This window comes from Antechinus flavipes, chromosome 2 (assembly GCF_016432865.1).
Source record: "Antechinus flavipes isolate AdamAnt ecotype Samford, QLD, Australia chromosome 2, AdamAnt_v2, whole genome shotgun sequence".
NCBI classification, from domain to species: Eukaryota; Metazoa; Chordata; class Mammalia; order Dasyuromorphia; family Dasyuridae; genus Antechinus; species Antechinus flavipes.
Window position 1 is genome coordinate 187,886,068 of NC_067399.1, and position 17,966 is coordinate 187,904,033.

The 17,966-nt window shown below is 33.2% G+C and overlaps 1 protein-coding gene and 1 long non-coding RNA gene across 7 annotated transcripts in view; one reads left to right on the top strand and one right to left on the bottom strand.

Moving 5' to 3' along the window:
* Nucleotides 1–15,345, top strand: part of LOC127548567 (uncharacterized) — a 237,980-nt gene extending 222,635 nt beyond the window's left edge. Inside the window, exon 2 of the long non-coding RNA XR_007950430.1 lies at nucleotides 15,194–15,345. This is a non-coding gene — a long non-coding RNA (uncharacterized LOC127548567). The remainder of the gene's footprint in view (nucleotides 1–15,193) is intronic.
* FBXO25 (F-box protein 25) overlaps nucleotides 1–17,966 on the bottom strand; it is a 106,497-nt gene that overhangs the window by 9,978 nt on the left and 78,553 nt on the right. For all 6 annotated transcript variants that reach the window (XM_051976013.1, XM_051976014.1, XM_051976010.1 and 3 more), the window contains one exon: nucleotides 4,656–4,838. In XM_051976013.1, coding sequence (XP_051831973.1) covers nucleotides 4,656–4,838 — 183 coding nt within the window. The remainder of the gene's footprint in view (nucleotides 1–4,655; nucleotides 4,839–17,966) is intronic.

Sequence of the window (17,966 nt, forward strand, 5' to 3'; positions counted from 1 at the left end):
TCTCTAGTTCTAGTAATTCTTAAAACAAAAATCCCAAACTTGTCATTGTGAATGGATGCTCACAACTGATGAAAAATGGCATCTGAAAATCTATTTGCGGCATAAGTTTAATAAACCACAATTTCTCACAAAATTTGACATAAGAAAACTTGAGTGTGCCCTATATAATTGGTGTGATTTTTCAGAGTATAGTTATTTCCTTTCAATTTCATTTTAAAGGTTTGGCCTATATTTAGATCAATACAATCAAGTCTGTTTTTATCTTTCCAGTTTTCTTAGATGTTATACCTCTTCTGATGTAGCAACACTGGCCTTAAATGCTATTCTTTGCACAGAAAACTATTTCTTCACTCCATTCTTTCTCATTAACTATTGTCCATGCCTGCACCTCCTTTCCTCTGCCTCCTGGTTCCTTCAAGACTCATTTTAAAAGTCATCTTCAAGAGGCCTTTTCCCTTCCTCTATCCTTAATGATTCTCTAATGAGATTATTTATTCCTTGGGCCTCATTTAGCCTGAATATATCTTCTACATACATATAGTTTGTGAATTGCGTCCCTCATTGGAATGTGAGCTCTGTTGAGAACAGCGCCCATCTTTTTTTTGTCCTTTCTCTGTATCCTCAATATTTGGCTTAGTAATTGGCATGCAGTTATTGCCTATTAAGTGATTTTTGACTGATTGCCTTTTCTTTTATTTTATGTACTGTAGGACCAGATGTATCTGTTACTAAACAGATATAAAGCTAAGAGAACTAAAAAGGAACAATGTCCTTTTTACAGTGTATGAAATTTTAAAAATATCAATGCTCAACAATGACTCATAAATCCTAAAGTCTTTTAAACCATTACCATAGAATTTATTACATGGGTGTTTCACATAACAATTTCAAGCTGAACAGAGACTTGTACAAACTCCATGTTCAAGAAATGTTAGATGAGTGAGCGAATGAAGAATTGTATATTTAAATGATTTTGTGCAATGATGTTTACTAATTTAGGGTGAGTACAGTAAAAATAATGCCTCTCTTGGGATTTTGTTTTTGCTTTTGTCATGTTAACTAAATTGTTCTAAAATCTAACAAAATACAACAGATTTCCAATTCAACAAGCATTTGTTAAGCATCAACTACGTGCTATACACTAAGTAAGCACTGAAGATTCAAAGAAAAGCAAAAAGACCCTGCCTGTAAAAATCTCATAGACTAATTGGGGTTGGAGGAAAGGGAGAAGAGACAACATGCAAAGTGATTATGTACAAAAAAAGATATCTAAGAGTAAACTGCAGATAATCTCAGAGAGAAGACTCTAGCATCTCAGAGAAGCATTTTGAAAATACTTCCTTCAAGGAGCTTTTTAAGCTGAGACTTGAAGGAAGCCAGGAGGTAGAAATGAGGAAAGGAAACATTTCAGAAATGAGGGGTAGCCTGTTAAAAAGCAGAATATCCAGTGCTAGAAACATCAAAAAGTTAGTGGCACTGAACCATAAGAATAATAGAGAAAAGTAAGATATAACAAGACTGGAAAGATAGGAAAGGGCCAAATTATGAAAGACTTGTAAAACCAAAATACTTTATATTTAATACTAGAGGTAACTGAGAACTATTGGAGTTGATTGACTAGAGGGATGACATAGTCAGAATTGTACTTTAGGAAGATCTTCTTGAAAAGTAAGTAGAAGATGGACAGAAGATGGAGAGAGGAGGCAGAAAGAACCATCAGAAGGCTATTACAGTAGTCTAGGAGCAGGTAACAAGGGGCCCACTCCAGATGATAGTAATGTCAGAAGACAGTAAAAGGTGTATATGAAAGATAATATAAAAGTAAAATCTATAGGACTTGGCAACTGATTCAATAATGAGTGAAAGTAAAAAATGAGGATACCTAGGTTGGGAGCTTTAGTAATTGGAAAAATAATAATATCCTTATCAGCAATAGGGGAATTAGGAGGACAGATTAGTTTTGTGGAAAAGATAAGTTCAGTTTTGGCCATATACTGAGTTTAAGATATCTATGGGACATTCAAATTATCTAATAGGCAGTTGGAGAGGTGAGACTTGGGGTTAAAAAGTTAGTGTAGAATTGGATAAAAAGATCTGAGAGTCATCTGCAAAGAAGTGATAATTGAAGTCCAAACTTTATATTTAGAAAGGTCTGTGAAGTTCTTCCAATAGTCTTAACTTTGATGTTCAGTATAAATCAAAAGGAGCTAGTTTTTTCCAGGTTTGGCTTGTGTGTATGGGCCAGCTCTATGAGCAGCTTTATTCTTCCCAGAGTGCTATTTTTCCTTTTTCCAGTCAAACTGAGTCTGTTCAGATGATCCAGGATATGCTAAATTTTCAAAAGGCATAATCTTTAATCAGAACTAGCTTTCATTCCTCCATTAAAATCTTATTCGGAGCTCTCAGTCTCAGCTTAGCAAGTTAGAAAGGTTTGGTCACCAAGAGATGAATATTTCTGTCCATAGCAACTCATGAAAGAGCCAACTAGGTAAGTACTGATTCCAATATGCTGTTGGTGAAAGGAACACCCACACTGATGAAATCAGAGATCTTTGGAAGTATTGAGTAAATCAATTTTCTAATAAAAAGGGATGATTTTTTTCCCTTCCAAACACTTTTTTTCTAATGACCTTTGAAAATCTGCTTCAATTCGTGGAACAAGAACCAATGTGAGTAATGTTACTTGTACTTTGATGATAATTTTATTATCTATTATGAATATGGAAAACAGTGCCTTGCACAAACTAGGTACTGAATAAATATAAGTAGGATGAATAAATGAACAGATGATAAATTGGAAATAGAACACACAAAATAAATTTTTGATGTAATTTATAATTATATAGTCATTGAGCTTATGCTTTTTTCAAATTAAATTAAACCAACAACTACTCAAAAATATCAACTAGATTTACACCTAAAAAACCCTAGACGCATATATCTATTTTTATAAAGAATATGCAGACCTCCCTTGGTTACTCATTCATCAATTCCATCAGGAAATTGCTCATTTTTCAAAACCTCTATGGTGGATCTTATGCTTATATTACCTTAATGGAAATAAATTTCATTCAGTTTACCCTGGAAAATTATGGTACAAATTATTTCCCCCCTCAATTTAGATGTCATAAATTATACTGAGGTGAACAGGTAGATGTTTCAAAAAGGATCATTAGACAAAAATTACTGATGCATCTAGTTAGTGTAATCTTTTAAAAACTATTTAAAATTTATTCCTAAAAAGTTCAAACAAATAATTGGTTTTTATTTTTTTATTTCATTAATTTTACATTGAGAATATAAAAACAAACACATACTCTTAACACTGTAACTTCTGATAAGATATTTAATCTTTGTTTTATATGTCCATATACACATGTGTATATATGTAAACAAATATCTATATGCATACATATGTATGTGTTTATAAGATTCAAAATGAGATTCAAGTGAAAACTTCTATATTCAATTCACCCAAGGCTTACAAATTCTGAAATGCTTCTCAACCATGAGATTTTTACATAAATTAATTTCTAAATGAGTATCATTTATTCCTATTATATTCATATACCATGTAGACCCATAAATCTATAAACTATAAAGACAGCTTTATTGAGTCAATTTTTCAAATGTTTTTTTAAATACTTCTTGATCTAAGGAAATTTCTATACAAATGTCATATGTTTCCAAGTACTAATTGCTGCATAAAACCCAACTAATCTAAATATTAAAAAGCTAAATAACTCAGGTAAGTTACTTCAGTCATAATTGTAGCAAAAAAGGGTCTAAAAACTTCACAAGATAGTTCCTAATCTGTTCTGGAATCTGGATTTATACAAATGCAATGTACTTTCTCACTGGGCAAAAGTGATTAATAACAAAATGGATAGCCTTGAGCAATAACAGTGCCTGAAAAGTCTAAGATACTAAGAATGTATAAATGGATATATACTTAGAAGGAAGAGGAATTAAGGTAAGTGCCCCCAAAATATACTTTTCAAGATGGAACTAAAAGAAGAGAAAGACTATTTTCTGAGTGTTTCAAGACCACCTTATGAAGTTTCAATGTCCATATATGAGAGGAAGCAAAAAATTCCTAGAATTTGTTTTTTATGTTATAAGATACCTCTTCCCATTTTTTTCCCTCTTATTTCCAGTCTTTTCTCACCTTATTCTTCTGTTGTGTTATTTGCTGGATTTACTTTTTTTCTCCCACAAATCAAACAATATCTCTTTAACTGTCTATAAAATCTATTTAGAGCAGATAACACGTAACAACCATAAACAGAATCTCAGACATGGAGGGGATCTCTGAGGCTAGAGTCCAAACCATATCTGAATAAAAATTGCTTCCACAACATTCTATCTTTGTTTATAGAGCTCCATCAGGAGGATCTTACTACCTCGCGAAGCCATTCATTTTGTTTTTCAATGTCACTTTTAGTTTTGCTGAAATAGTAGTCATATATGAGTGCTTTGTAGAGTACAGTTGAATGAATTAGAGGGAGGAAGAGAGAGAGAAAGAGAAAGAGAAAGAGAGAGAGAGTGAGTGTGTGTATGTGTGTGTGTGTGTGTATAATATATATATATATTTTGCAGATATATATATCTCTGCAAAAGGCAGAGAAACAATTTTAACACCATATACATCTTACCTGTTTTTCAGCAAAATGGTACTGGCAAAGTTTCTTCCACAATTGCCTGTCTTCACTGAGCATGTATAATGTTGGGGTCACTTGACCTAAAGTAATGATATCCCATCCATCTGAGAATCTGTATAATATATTATTCAGCATGTGCAGAGGAAGATCACTAAGTGTAAGGCCATTATTTACTTCCTGAAAAAAAAAAGGAGGGTAGCATTTCATTAAAATAAGAAATAAAGAACACATAATTTATTTACATTTAAACTTTAACATTTCAAGAGAACAGTATTATCATTACCCTTAATTGGTTAATATCCTACAATTGTATATGGAACAAGGATCTTTTCAAATAAGTATAGGTGTGGGATGTAAGTGATAGAAATCACTATACTATAAGAACATGGAAAAAGCCCACAATCGCCTAAGAAATTATGATAGTCAGTGTAAGATAGAAGCTGATAAATGAAAATGCTAGTATTTTATTGAGCAGTCAAGAAAGAACATTCGATTGGGTGTAGGAGACCTGAAATACTATTCCTTCCTGATTCTAACACACACACTTTCTCTCTCTCTCTCTCTCTCTCTAGCTAGCTATGAAATAGTTCTCATTTGAGAAGAATTCTACCAAAGTCTGGTAAAAAAATATACCAATGCTTCAGGTCCTTAGCCATAATAGTATTTCTGGATGTGAGCTTGTCTAGGAATTTAGAAAGTATAAACCAGAAAATCTTATCACTTACATTAGAGGAAAATACCTATCTTTACAACTTCTAGACCAAAAATTAAAGCTATCAGAAGTATAATATATGAATATGTAAACAAGAATGGAGTAAATGATTCCTTATAAGGAGGTTTACAAGAAGACTGCATTTAAATCTAGGGTTAACTCAGGGGTTCAAGTAGTCTAGGGTCATCCCATGGGTCCAATAAGGTACCAAAACTGAACTACTGTATCAAAATAGAAACCTCAGTTATCATTGAAAGAAATTTTAGTTACTACTACACTTACTATAGGACAAGTTAGGAATGTGAAAATAACACTACTTCATACATCTTTCCTTAAGTGGTGTAGTATTCTGTATTTATTTATAACACTTTTTAATGTATCATTGTTTTTTCCTCCCAAATTCTAATTATTAAATAGGTGCTTCTCTTGACTTGAAGAACTTCTATAGGCACGTGACAACTAGGAATCATTCAGTGAATACACTGGCAAATATGAATCTATACCCTAAGATTTGACCTAAGAAGAAATAAGTTGGAGAACAATCTGGGCTATGGCATAGTCCCAACTGCTTTACTTTTGAGCCTAGCCTCGTCAGCTAGTTTCCTTGGTTACTGACCCTTTGATTTTCTTCTCTCTGGCCCTTAGAAAAGTTATAGATAGTAGAATAACTAGAAGGCATGCTAGGAAAATGACCTATGATAAAATTTAAAAAAACAGCAATACAAAAGCTATTAAACATGGGTACCTATTTTTAAAACAATAGCTGTACTTTATAAATGTGTAATTATCAGTGCTTACCTTAGTTTTAAATTGCTCAATATTTGGAGAATTAGTTAATCTATAAAATCTGAAAAGTTTTAATAGAATTGCAAAGTTTATACTGAATATAAACTGATTTTATGTGTTATGAGTTATCAACTGACAATTATGATGAAAACATCTAAGCATATATTATTCAAGGATATAGCTATCAACTTTGTAATTATTATTACAGTAGCATATGTAAGGCAGGATGTACACAAAAAAAGATAATGTACATGTAAAATGTACATGTAATGGCCTTTCTACCATTACCAAAATTAAACATAATTTTAAACAGGTACTCCCTTTTCTACACTGAGAAGAGGATTTCTACAATTATGAAATTTTATAAAACAAAACAAAACAAAACTCAGCTGCTGAAATAGGAAACTTTAAAGGCAGTCTGGAAAGCTGGGTAGAAAGAACAAGGTTCCTTTCCTAGCTTTATGACCAATAAATCACAGAGTGAGTAATAATAATGATTCCCAGCTAAAATAAATTGTGTTGCTAGAAATCAAGCATGAATTAAAATGGATATCCTTAAAAAAAATCAGTAATATATTTTCTGAGATCAAGCGCATTTAGGGTGGTATGTTTATAGACAGTAATGTATTTTCAATTGCCATGTAAGATTCTTTTTTTTTTTTTTTTTCCTGAGGCAACTGGGGTTAAGTGACTTGCCCAGGGTCACACAGCTAGGAAGTGTTAAGTGTCTGAGACCATATTTGAACTCAGGTCCTCCTGACTTCAGGGCTGGTGCTCTACTCATTGAGCCACCTAGCTGCCCCTGCCATGTAAGATTCATAAAGAATCAAAGAACTGGTTAAGTAGCAGCATACTAATTCTACCTTCAGGCAAAAGATCAAAATGTTTTAGGGAAGAAAGTAGTTTGCAGATTCACCTTTGCAAAGAATGATACTATTCAATTTCACAAAATAATGCTTAAACAAACAGACAAATAGGCAAAGTTTTCCATGTATCGGTATACACATAGATCTTTTTGCAGGAATCACTTCAAACATTTGGAGGAACTACAGGGTTCTAATCAAAACTACTAACTATCCACACAGCTGCCACCCTGGCTTTTCAAAATATGATTAAATACCAGAATTTCTTTTTAAAGGATTTTCAAACCTTTCATCTACCAAGAAGAACAAAGACATCTCCAAAGCAAAATGAAGCTGTTTGTGCCAGACTGAAAACCTTCTATGGAATTTTTTTCTTTATTTATTTAGTATTTATGCCATATCTACTTCTGTGAGGTCTCAGAACTAACTACCACACTGCTAATTTGAGAAAGCAAGTACTACTTGCCTTCAAAGAGGGAATGTATATGATGGATGGTCATAAAAAGTTAGATGCTTTATGGATTAAGAATAATGATTATTTTGTGACCCTAGCCAAATCACTTAATCTCAATTGCCTCAGGAAAAAAACAACACTTTTACTACAGGATCTGCTAGAAAAATGGGAAGATATGTAATAGATCAATTTTAAAAAGTGATTAAATCTCAGAGCTATGAAGAAGATATGCAGCTGCTTTTTACTTTTACAATATATTCACCAAAGAAATAGTGAGCTTCTCAACATTAACGTGTTTGGGGGAAATTTTAAAGGAGAAAATGTTAGCTGGTTCCAGGTACATAGCATTTCTGTCAAAAGAAGGTTTTTGAAATGGTTAATTTATTATGGCTCAATTATGGCTTAAAAAATGCATACTGAAAAGCAGTAGATTTCTCATCCCCAGTCCCAAATTGGCAAACTAAATTTTATGTCAAGGAAATGAACTGGTAGGACCAAATCTCTCAGAATTATCAGATAGAAGTACTGTTTAATTAAGATTATTGGGAGAAAGATTGCTGCTGTTTTTAGAAACTTACCAATCTATAATCATATTCCATGTATTTCTGGTAAATTAAAATTTGAGATTTTTTTGGTAAGGTTACCAAGATCTTTTGTTAGAATAATGCATGGAAAAAAATGGTGTTAGGAGTTGGAAATAAGCAACCGGATTCTCTGAGGCCAAGCTGAATTTAATTTCAAGAAATGGTCCTGTACGTCAGACTATCGATGATCTGTGGAAGCCTTTGGTCATTATTGTTCTACTCTCTGACTTTCTGGTATCACCTTAAAATTGACTATGAATAAACATAAAGCACCAATTCAGCATTAGACCAGCAGGTTGAAAGACCATGACTTATATTAAGCAGTCTCCGGCTAATTTAGTTGGCTTACTTAGAAGCTACATAATGCAACTCAATCATTTAACATTGAGAATGAGCTTTTATCACTGGTTTCAACCAACATTCATAAGGGAAAGTAAAAATCCTCAGAGTAACTCATAAAATCATGTGAGAATAAAAAAGGACATGGAAAGTAGTAAGAGTGGGTACAAAAAGAACAAGCTGTCATAAAGCAATGTAGGCATACCAAGTCCAGATTTACTTTCATCCACTTTCTTTCCCTACTATCAATAATAATATGAACCAGGAAAAAAATGCAAAATGAGAACTGGAGAAAATGATCATAAAAACATTAAGAAACTTACACTCTATGCCATGTAAATAATGGGATTCTGTAAAAAGGAAAACTATCATTAGAAATTACCTTGAAAAGGAAGTAACAAAAGCAATTAAGAGGCTAGGGGATGTGCAGTAGAAATAATAATTGTATTTGGAGCTAAATGCCATGCATTGAATCCAGCTTTGCTACCTTTACTTCTCTGGTCTCTTCACTGGAAAATGAGCAACTTGGGCTAGATGACCACTAAGGACCTTTCTAAATCTAGGATTATGTGATCTTATGATCTCAGTAGTTATCTAGAGCAAAAAATACATATATGAAAGGAAATGCCATAGCCAACAAATAGCCATCAATTTTCAGCTTAAAAAAGGGAATCTACCATTACCAAAGGGAGCTTATTTCATTTTTGGATAGCCATAGAATATGATATTTTAAGTCTGGTTTGACCAGAGCAGGGTGCAGAGAGTATATCTACATTTTATTCCTCTAGGCTAAGATTATTTTAATGGGGACCAACATCAAATGAACTTTTTTTGAAGCCTCTATATCTTTTTTCAGATTATCTAATCAATCATCTTGTATTTATGAAGCTGAATTTTTCAACCCAATAAGACTACATTTGTCCACACTGAACTTCATCTCATTAGATTTGGCTCAGTGTTTGAACCTATCAACACCTTTTAGGATCTTGACTGTTATCCAGTGTGTTATCTTTGTGTCATGTACAGATCAGATAAGCATGTCATCTATGCCTTTATCCAAATCACTGATAAAATAAGTCACTGAAAATGTAAAGCAGTACAGAATCAAGCATTAATTCCTTAATAGCACTATATTGGAGACACTAAACTGAACCATTAACAATGACCAAGCATAGTCATTCAATCTGTTTTGAATTATTAACTGTACTTTTGTCTAATACACATCCTCCATCTTTAACCCAAGAATAATCTTTTTTTTTAATTTTTATTTAATAATTACTTTATATTGACACTCATTTCTGTTCCGATTTTTTTTTTCCCCTCCCTCCCTCCACCCCCTCCCCTAGATGGCAAGCAGTCCTTTATATGTTGGATATGTTGCAGTATATCCTAGATACAATATATGTTTGCAGAACCGAACAGTTCTCTTGTTGCATAGGGAGAATTGGATTCAGAAGGTATAAATAACCCGGGAAGAAAAAACAAAAATGCAGATAGTTCACATTCGTTTCCCAGTGTTCTTTCTTTGGGTGTAGCTGCTTTTGTCCGTCAACCCAAGAATAATCTTGAGACACTTCATCAAATGCTTTGCTACAACAATGCTCTAGTTGACTAGTTTAGTAAATTTGTCAAAAAGGAAATAAAATTAGTTCTGCATGATCTGTTTTTGAGGAAGACATGTTGACTTTTTGAAATTAAACTTCTCTTTTTTTAAAATAGTATTTTATTTTTCAAATACATGTAAAGATAGTTTTGATCATTTGTTTTTGTAAGACTTTGTATTCTAATTTTTTTCCCCTTTCCTTATCTCCTTCCTCCCCAAGCAATCTAATATAAGTCAAATATGTGCAATTCTTTTAAACATGTTTCCATATTTGTCATGTTGTACAAGAAAAATCACACCAAAAGAGGGGAAAAAAAACACAAGGGAAAAAAAAACCCAAAAAGATGAAAATACTGTGCTTCAATCTTTTCTAGATATTCACTAGCCACCTCTTAATGATGTTTTAGAATTTTCCCAGAATTCAAAGTCAACTTCATTGGTCTATAGCTTGAAAACTCCATTCTCTACTTGTATTTTTTTAATAAGGAGAAAATTTGCCTTTTTTCAGTCCTTTGTAATCTTTCCTCTTCTTGATCTTTCAAATATCATGACAGCAATATTTGCCAGTTCTTGAAGTTCCCAGTAATGTGGTCCATCTGGATCAGCCAAATTCCTTTTCAGTATGTTATTCAATCTACTAAAAATTTAATATTTTTAGTAGAAAAAAAGGTAAGAACTAAGTATCTATCTCTACTCCCTTTTAAATTATCCTTTTCCTATCTAACCCAAGCTGCATTTCTATTTTTTAATCTTAATCTTTTCTCCAAGATAACTTAAAAATAACAAAATAAGTAAAATCTTTTTTTTTGGTGGCTCTTAGCATTGTATTACAACTTTGATTTTTTTCTGAGTTTTAGTACTCTCGGTTCTATTTTTATAATACCATGGAAAGCTATTATATATTATATATTCATTCCTGTTACTTGCCTTTGATTCTATCACATATACATATATGTATTATTCTATGTGTGTGTGTGTGTGTGTGTGTGGGTGTGTCTAAGTAAGTATATATGTAGGGGAGAATGGGCATATTGGTGGGATTCCTGATGGGAGTGAAGCCTGAAACTAGATTCGGGGTCTTAGACTCCGAAAAGTCTGGAAAAAGCATACTTTCCCAGACAAGCCTTTTCCCAGGTTAAGCTGTGTCATTCAATTGGAGATCTTGGTCAAATCACCCTCCATTGATCTTTTGGGGTGGCCCAGATTCTCTAAATTCCAGGCTCTGGGAAAAAAGCCTTCAAACTGATTTTATTCAGTTGGAGATCTGAGCCTGGTATTCCTAATAAATGGCTTGAAATGCCAAAATAAATACTCTTTTCAACTGGAAATCTAGGCCTGAGGGCACTGACAACATTGAAGGAATCTCACTCAATGGAAGCCCCAGCCCCAGACTACCAATAAGACAACTCTGAACTCCAAATCTCTGCAGAAGTCCTAAATAGGATTATACTTTGCCAAGGGACCTCTCTTCTTGGAACAGCTGCCTGCCAGGAATTTTTGCCCACTGTGAAGATACCCTCTTCTAAGTGATAACCTTTGTTATTTCTCTGACAGGACCTTGCCATTGAGGAGTCTGTCTTCCTAGCAAAGCTGGCTTCTTAGTGCCAATAAAAATCCTTTTTGACGTTTAGACTTTTGGGATTTGCAAATTCTTTCATATTGGATCTGTGCTTCAACCAGAGGGGATTCTCACAACTCTCTGCATTGCCACTAACCACATCATTCCTGTGTAACCACATAAAATTTTTTCAGTCAACTTCATTTACTTCTTGAACAGTCTTTATGCAAAGAATTTTAATTCATGGACTCCTACTTATCCATCTTCTGAACTGTTTTCAATTTACTCTACAAAATATAGAGCAAACTGCTCTACAAAACCTAATATGCTCTGATAGTTTTCTTCTATCACAAGTTACAAGAAGAAATTATCACTTTGTCCCAGTATTCCCATCATTTCCATAGCAACAATCAATACTTTCCTGGTGGTGAGAATCAGACTCAAAATTGAATTCCCTTTCATACACTCCTCCACATTTGGATGGATGAGAAAGATAGATTATCATTAAGGAAAATCAAAAAGTTATTAGTTGTCATTGCTACTTTTTCCCTTCCTCCCCAAATCACTGGCTGATAGTTTTTGTATAGCAGGTGATAGCATAAAAATCAATTTATGGACCAGGACAAGAATATTTCAATCCTCTGGAATATGTCTGAGAAATCTATAATACCTATCTTAGTTTTTCCTCTTTTCCCTGGGTGCGGTTAGCTGTATCTATCAATTCATAAATTTTGCTAGTATATGTATGTTTTGTTTGTGAACTGAATTTTATTTTATTTTGTGCTGTTTTACTTCTCTGTTGTGTTAGTAGAGAGCTCTTGAAAACTGGACAATGGAAGATCCTCTCCATTGTTATGTCTCTGAATCAGACAATGATCTATTTCCCAAATTCCTTATCTAGTTGTTCCTTCTGTTCAGGTCTCTTGCAGTATCAGTGCTCAAATAATAAAATTGCTTCTGTTTTCCCCTCCATTGATATTCATATAAATATTCTCCATTAACTTTTCTTTCTTTAGTGTATGAGTTTTCTCACATGAATATATCTTAAAACACTATTTCATTTTCTACCTACTTTTTCCTATCTTATTTCTTCTGAGAAAGTGGTACAGGGTCAGATTTTAGTTATAGGCTTAATTACCCCAAGTCTTAGTGACAACTATGAGGTCAAATTTGCTTCTTGGAGTTTCAATCTTCAGTATTTGCTTAAACAAATAACTGCTTACTAACAATGATAGCTGGTGTCATGAATGTAATCTATGAATATGTTTTTCTGAGTCACTTTTACAATGTTGCTTCAGAAATCAAGATAAATATTCTTTTCTTAGTTCATTCTTTTTTTGGTAATGAATTTACCAATTCAATAAAGCAAACCTCTATAGAATCAAATTGGAGGAATAGTATATATCATACATCTGTCCACATTACAACTATTTGCAGCACTAATTGAGGCAAACAGGGGTTGTGGGAGCTGGGTATACTGCATATTGTCCTTTTGGGTTGTGGCTGGATTCCTAAATCAAAGATCTAGAGAAAAGACATTGGGACCACAAAGAGGAAAGAAGCATATTTCTGACTGTTAAGTGATAAAAGAATGAAAAGAAGTGACTTCCTTTTTTGATAGGATTATTAAACAAGGTACATAAGGAATGTTATAGATTTAATTTACTTTTAGCAAAGTATGGGGCAAAGTATACTTTTAGCAAAGTATATGGGGAAAAAAGGAGAAATATAGCTTAGACAGTGGTTTATTTAGCTGTCTTTAGTACTTGATAAATGGCCAGACTCAAAGAATAGTCATGAATGACTTAATATCAACTGGGAAGGAAGTTTCCAGGGTAATTTAAATTTATTTTTATTTTTTAAAATGAAATCTTTTTATTTTCAAAACATATGCATGGCTAATTTTCAACATTCATCTTTGCAAAATCTTGTGTTCCAAGTTTTTCCCTCCTTCCCCCTACCTCAGATAGCAAGCAATCCAATATGTTAATCATATGCAATTTTTCTATACATATTTTCCACAATTATCATACTGCACAAGACAAATCAGATCAAAAAGGAAAAAAAAATGAGAATAAAAACAAATGCAAGCAAACAACAACAGAAAGAGCACAAATGCTATGTTGTGGCCCACACTCATTTCAGAACTGATTTGGATCCTCTCATTGCCGAAGATAGAATTGCTCATCATATAGTCTTGTTGTTGTCATGTATAATGATCTCCTGGTTCTGCTCACTTCACTTAGCATTAATACATCAACACAGGCTTCTCTAAAATTATTCTGTTGATCGTTTCTTATAGAACAATAATATTCCATAACATTCATATACCATAACTTATTCAGCCATTCTCCAACTCATCCATTCAGTTTCCAATTTCTTGACACTACAAAAGGGCTGCTAAAAACACTTTTGCACATGTGGGTCCTTTTCCCTTTTTGATGATCTCTTTGGGATATAAGTTCAGTAGGAACACTGCTGGGTCCAAGGGTATAATCAGTTTGATAGCCCTTTGGTCATAGTTCCAAATTGCTCTCCAGAATGGCTGATATCAGTTCACAATTCCAACAATAATGTATTAGTTTCCCAGTTTTCCCATATCTCCTCCAAAATTCAACATTATCTTTTTCTGTCATTTTAGCCATTGTGAGAGGTGTGTAGTGGTACCTCAAGAGTTATCTTAATTTTCATTTCTTTGATAGTGATTTAGAACACAGATTTTCATGTGTCTAGAAATGGTTTCAATTTTTTCATTTGAAAATTGTCTGTTCACAACAATACTGTATGAGGATGTATTCTGATGGAAATGGATATCTTCGACAAAGAAAAGATCTAATCCAGTTCCAATTGATCAGTGATGGACAGAATCAGTTATACCCAGAGAAGGAACACTGGGAAATTGTGTGAACTGTGTGCATTTTTTGTTTTTTTTTCCCCAGGTTATTTTTACCTTCTGAATCCAATTCTCCCTGTGCAACAAGAGAACTGTACAGTTCTGCAGACACATATTGTATCTAGGATATACTGCAACATATTTAACATGTATAAGACTGCCTGCCATCTAGGGGAGGGAGTAGAGGGAGGGAAGGGAAAAGTTGGAACAGGAGTACAAGGGATAATGTTGTAAAAAATTACCCATGCATATGTTCTGTCAATAAAAAGTTATGATAAAAAATTGTCTGTTCATATCCTTTGACCATTTATCAATCGGAGAATGTCTTGAATTCTTCTAAATTTGAGTCAATTTTCTATATATTTTAGAAATGAGGCCTTTATCAGAACCCTTAAGTGTACAAATTTTTTCCTAGTTTATCTTCTAATCTTGTCTGCATTGATTTTGTTTGTACAAAACCTTTTTTTTTTTTTATGATGAAAGATGGACATTTTTTTTTATTTTTTATTATTATTTTTTAAATAAGTTTTTATTAATAGAACGCATGCCAGGGTAATTTTTTACAGCATTATCCCTTGCATTCACTTCTGTTCCGATTTTTCCCCTCCCTCCTTCCACCCCTTCCCCCAGATGGCAAGAGTCCTTTACATGTTGAATGGGTTGCAGTATATCCTAGATATAATATATGTGTGCAGAACCGAACAGTTTTCTTGTTGCACAGGGAGAATTGAATTCAGAAGGTAAAAATAACCCGGGAAGAAAAACAAAAATGATTATTCATTTCCCAGTATTCTTTCTCTGGGTGTAGCTGCTTCTGTCCATCTTTGATCAATTAAGGCTCTCTTTATCGAAGAGATCCACTTCCATCAGAATACATCCTCAAACAGTATCATTGTTGAGGTATATAATGATCTCCTGGTTCTGCTCATTTCACTCAGCATCAGTTCATGTAAATCTCGCCAGTCCTCTCTGTATTCATCCTGCTGATCATTCCTTACAAAACAATAATATTCCATAACATTCATATACCACAATTTATTCAACCATTCTCCAATTGATGGGCATCCTTTCATTTTCCAGCTTTTAGCCACTACAAACAGGGCTGCCACAAACATTTTGACACATACAGGTCCCTTTCCTTTCTTTAGTATCTCTTTGGGGTATAAGCCCAGTAGAAACACTGCTGGATCAAAGGGTATGCACAGTTTGATAACTTTTTGAGCATAGTTCCAAATTGCTCTCCAGAATGGCTGGATGTGTTCACAATTCCACCAACAATGTATCAGTGTCCCTGTTTTCCCACATCCCCTCCAACATTCCCCATTATCTTTCCCTGTCATTCTAGCCAATCTGACAGGTGTGTAGTGGTATCTCAGAGTTGTCTTAATTGTACAAAACCTTTTTAACTTAACATAACATCATAATCATATATTTTGTATTCAATAAAATACTTAAGTTCTTTGGCCACAAATTTCTTCTTTTTCCACAGATGGTGAGAGGTACACTATACTGTATTCTTGTAATTTGCTTATAATATCATTCTTTATGTTTAAATCATGAACCCATTTCAACCTTATCTTGGTATAGATAGGTTAAGTTATGGGTTAAGTATGTTAAGTATGGGTCAATGCCTAGTTTCTGCCACACTACTTTTCAATTTTCTAGCAGTTTTTATCAAATAGTGAGTTCTTATCCCCAAAACTGGGGTTGTTGGGATTGTCAGACATTAGATTATGTCAATGACTATTTTGTCCTATGATCCTAACCTATTTCACTAATCACCTGCTTCATTTTTTAGCCAGTACCAAATGATTTTGATGATCTCTGCTTTCTAATATAATTTTAGGTCTGGCACAGCTAACATACCTTCATTTACATTTTTTTCATTAATTCCCTTGAAATTCTTGACCTTTTGTTCTTCCAGATAAACTTTATTACTATTTCTTCCAATTCTATAAAATAATTTCTTGGGAGTTTGATGACACTCAATAAGTAGATTAATTTAGGTAGTATTGTCATTTTTATTATATTCTTTTGCCTTAATCATGAGACTTGATATTTTTCCAATTGATTAGATCTGACTTTTAATTGTGTGAACACTTATGTGTGTAACTGTATTCATATAGTTCCTGATTTTGCTTTGGCAGTAGACTCTCAAATATTTTATATTATCTACAGATATTTTAAATAGAATTTCTCTTTATCTCTTGCTGCCACACTATGTTGGTATTATATAAAAATGCTGATGATTTACGTGGATTTATTTTATATCTTGCAACTTTGCTAAGATTGTGAATTGTTTCTAGTAGTTTTTTAGTTGATTCTCTAGGATTCTTTAAGCATACCATCATATCTGCAAAAAGTAGTAATTTGGTTTCCTCATTACTAACTCTAATTCCTTTAATCTCTTTTTCTTCTCTTATTGCCAAAACTAACATTTCTAATACAATATTGAATAGTAATGGTCATAGTGGGCAACTTTGTTTCATCCCTAAAATTATTGGGTATGGTTCTAGTTTATCCCTATTACACAGGCTACTGATCATTTTAAAGAAAACTCCATTTATTCCTATACTCTTTAGTGGTTTTTTTCCCCCTTAGGCAATCAGGGTTAAGTGACTTGTCCAGGGTCACATAAGTAGGAGATGTTAAGTGTCTAAGACCAGATTTGAACTTATGTCCCCCTGACTTCAAGCCTGGTGCTCTCTTAAGTGTTTTTAATAGGAATGGGTGTTGGATTTTGTCAAATGCCTTTTCTGCATCAATTGAGTTGATCATATGATTTGTTAGTTTGGTTATTGATATAGTCAATTATGCTAATGGTTTTCCTAATATTGAACCAGCCCTGCATTCCTGGTATAAATCATACTTGGTCATGATGTATTATCCTGGTAATGACCTGCTGTAATTAATCTCTTTGCTAATATTTTATTTAAGATTTTTGCATCAATATTCACTAGGGAAATTGGTCTATAATTTTCTTTCTCTGTTTTACCCTATATAATTTAGGTATCAACACCACATTTGTGTAATAAAAAGATTTTGGTAGGACTCCTCCTTTCCCTATTTTTCCAAATAGTTTTCATAGTATTGGAATTAATTGTTCTTTAAATATTTGATAGAATTCACATTTGTGAATGTAAATCCATCTGTCCCTGGAGATTTTTTTTTAGGGAGTTGATTAATAGCTTGTTCAATAGCTTGTTCAATTTTTTTTTTCTAAAATGGGAGTATTTAAGTAATTTACTTCCTCTTCTGTTAATTTGGGCATCCTATATTTTTGTAAGTTTTCTTCCGTTTCACTTAAATTATCAGATTTATTGACACTGCCTGCTTTTTTTTTTTTTTTTTTTTTGTCAAGGATTCATGTCATGTTTATAAGATTTTCAAATGACACAAAACTAGAAGGGAGAATTAAGAAACTTATGTCAGAGTCAGGATCTAAAATGACTGACAGGTAAGAATACTGGTTTGAATCTAGTAAGATGATATCCAATGGAATATCCAGTAGGG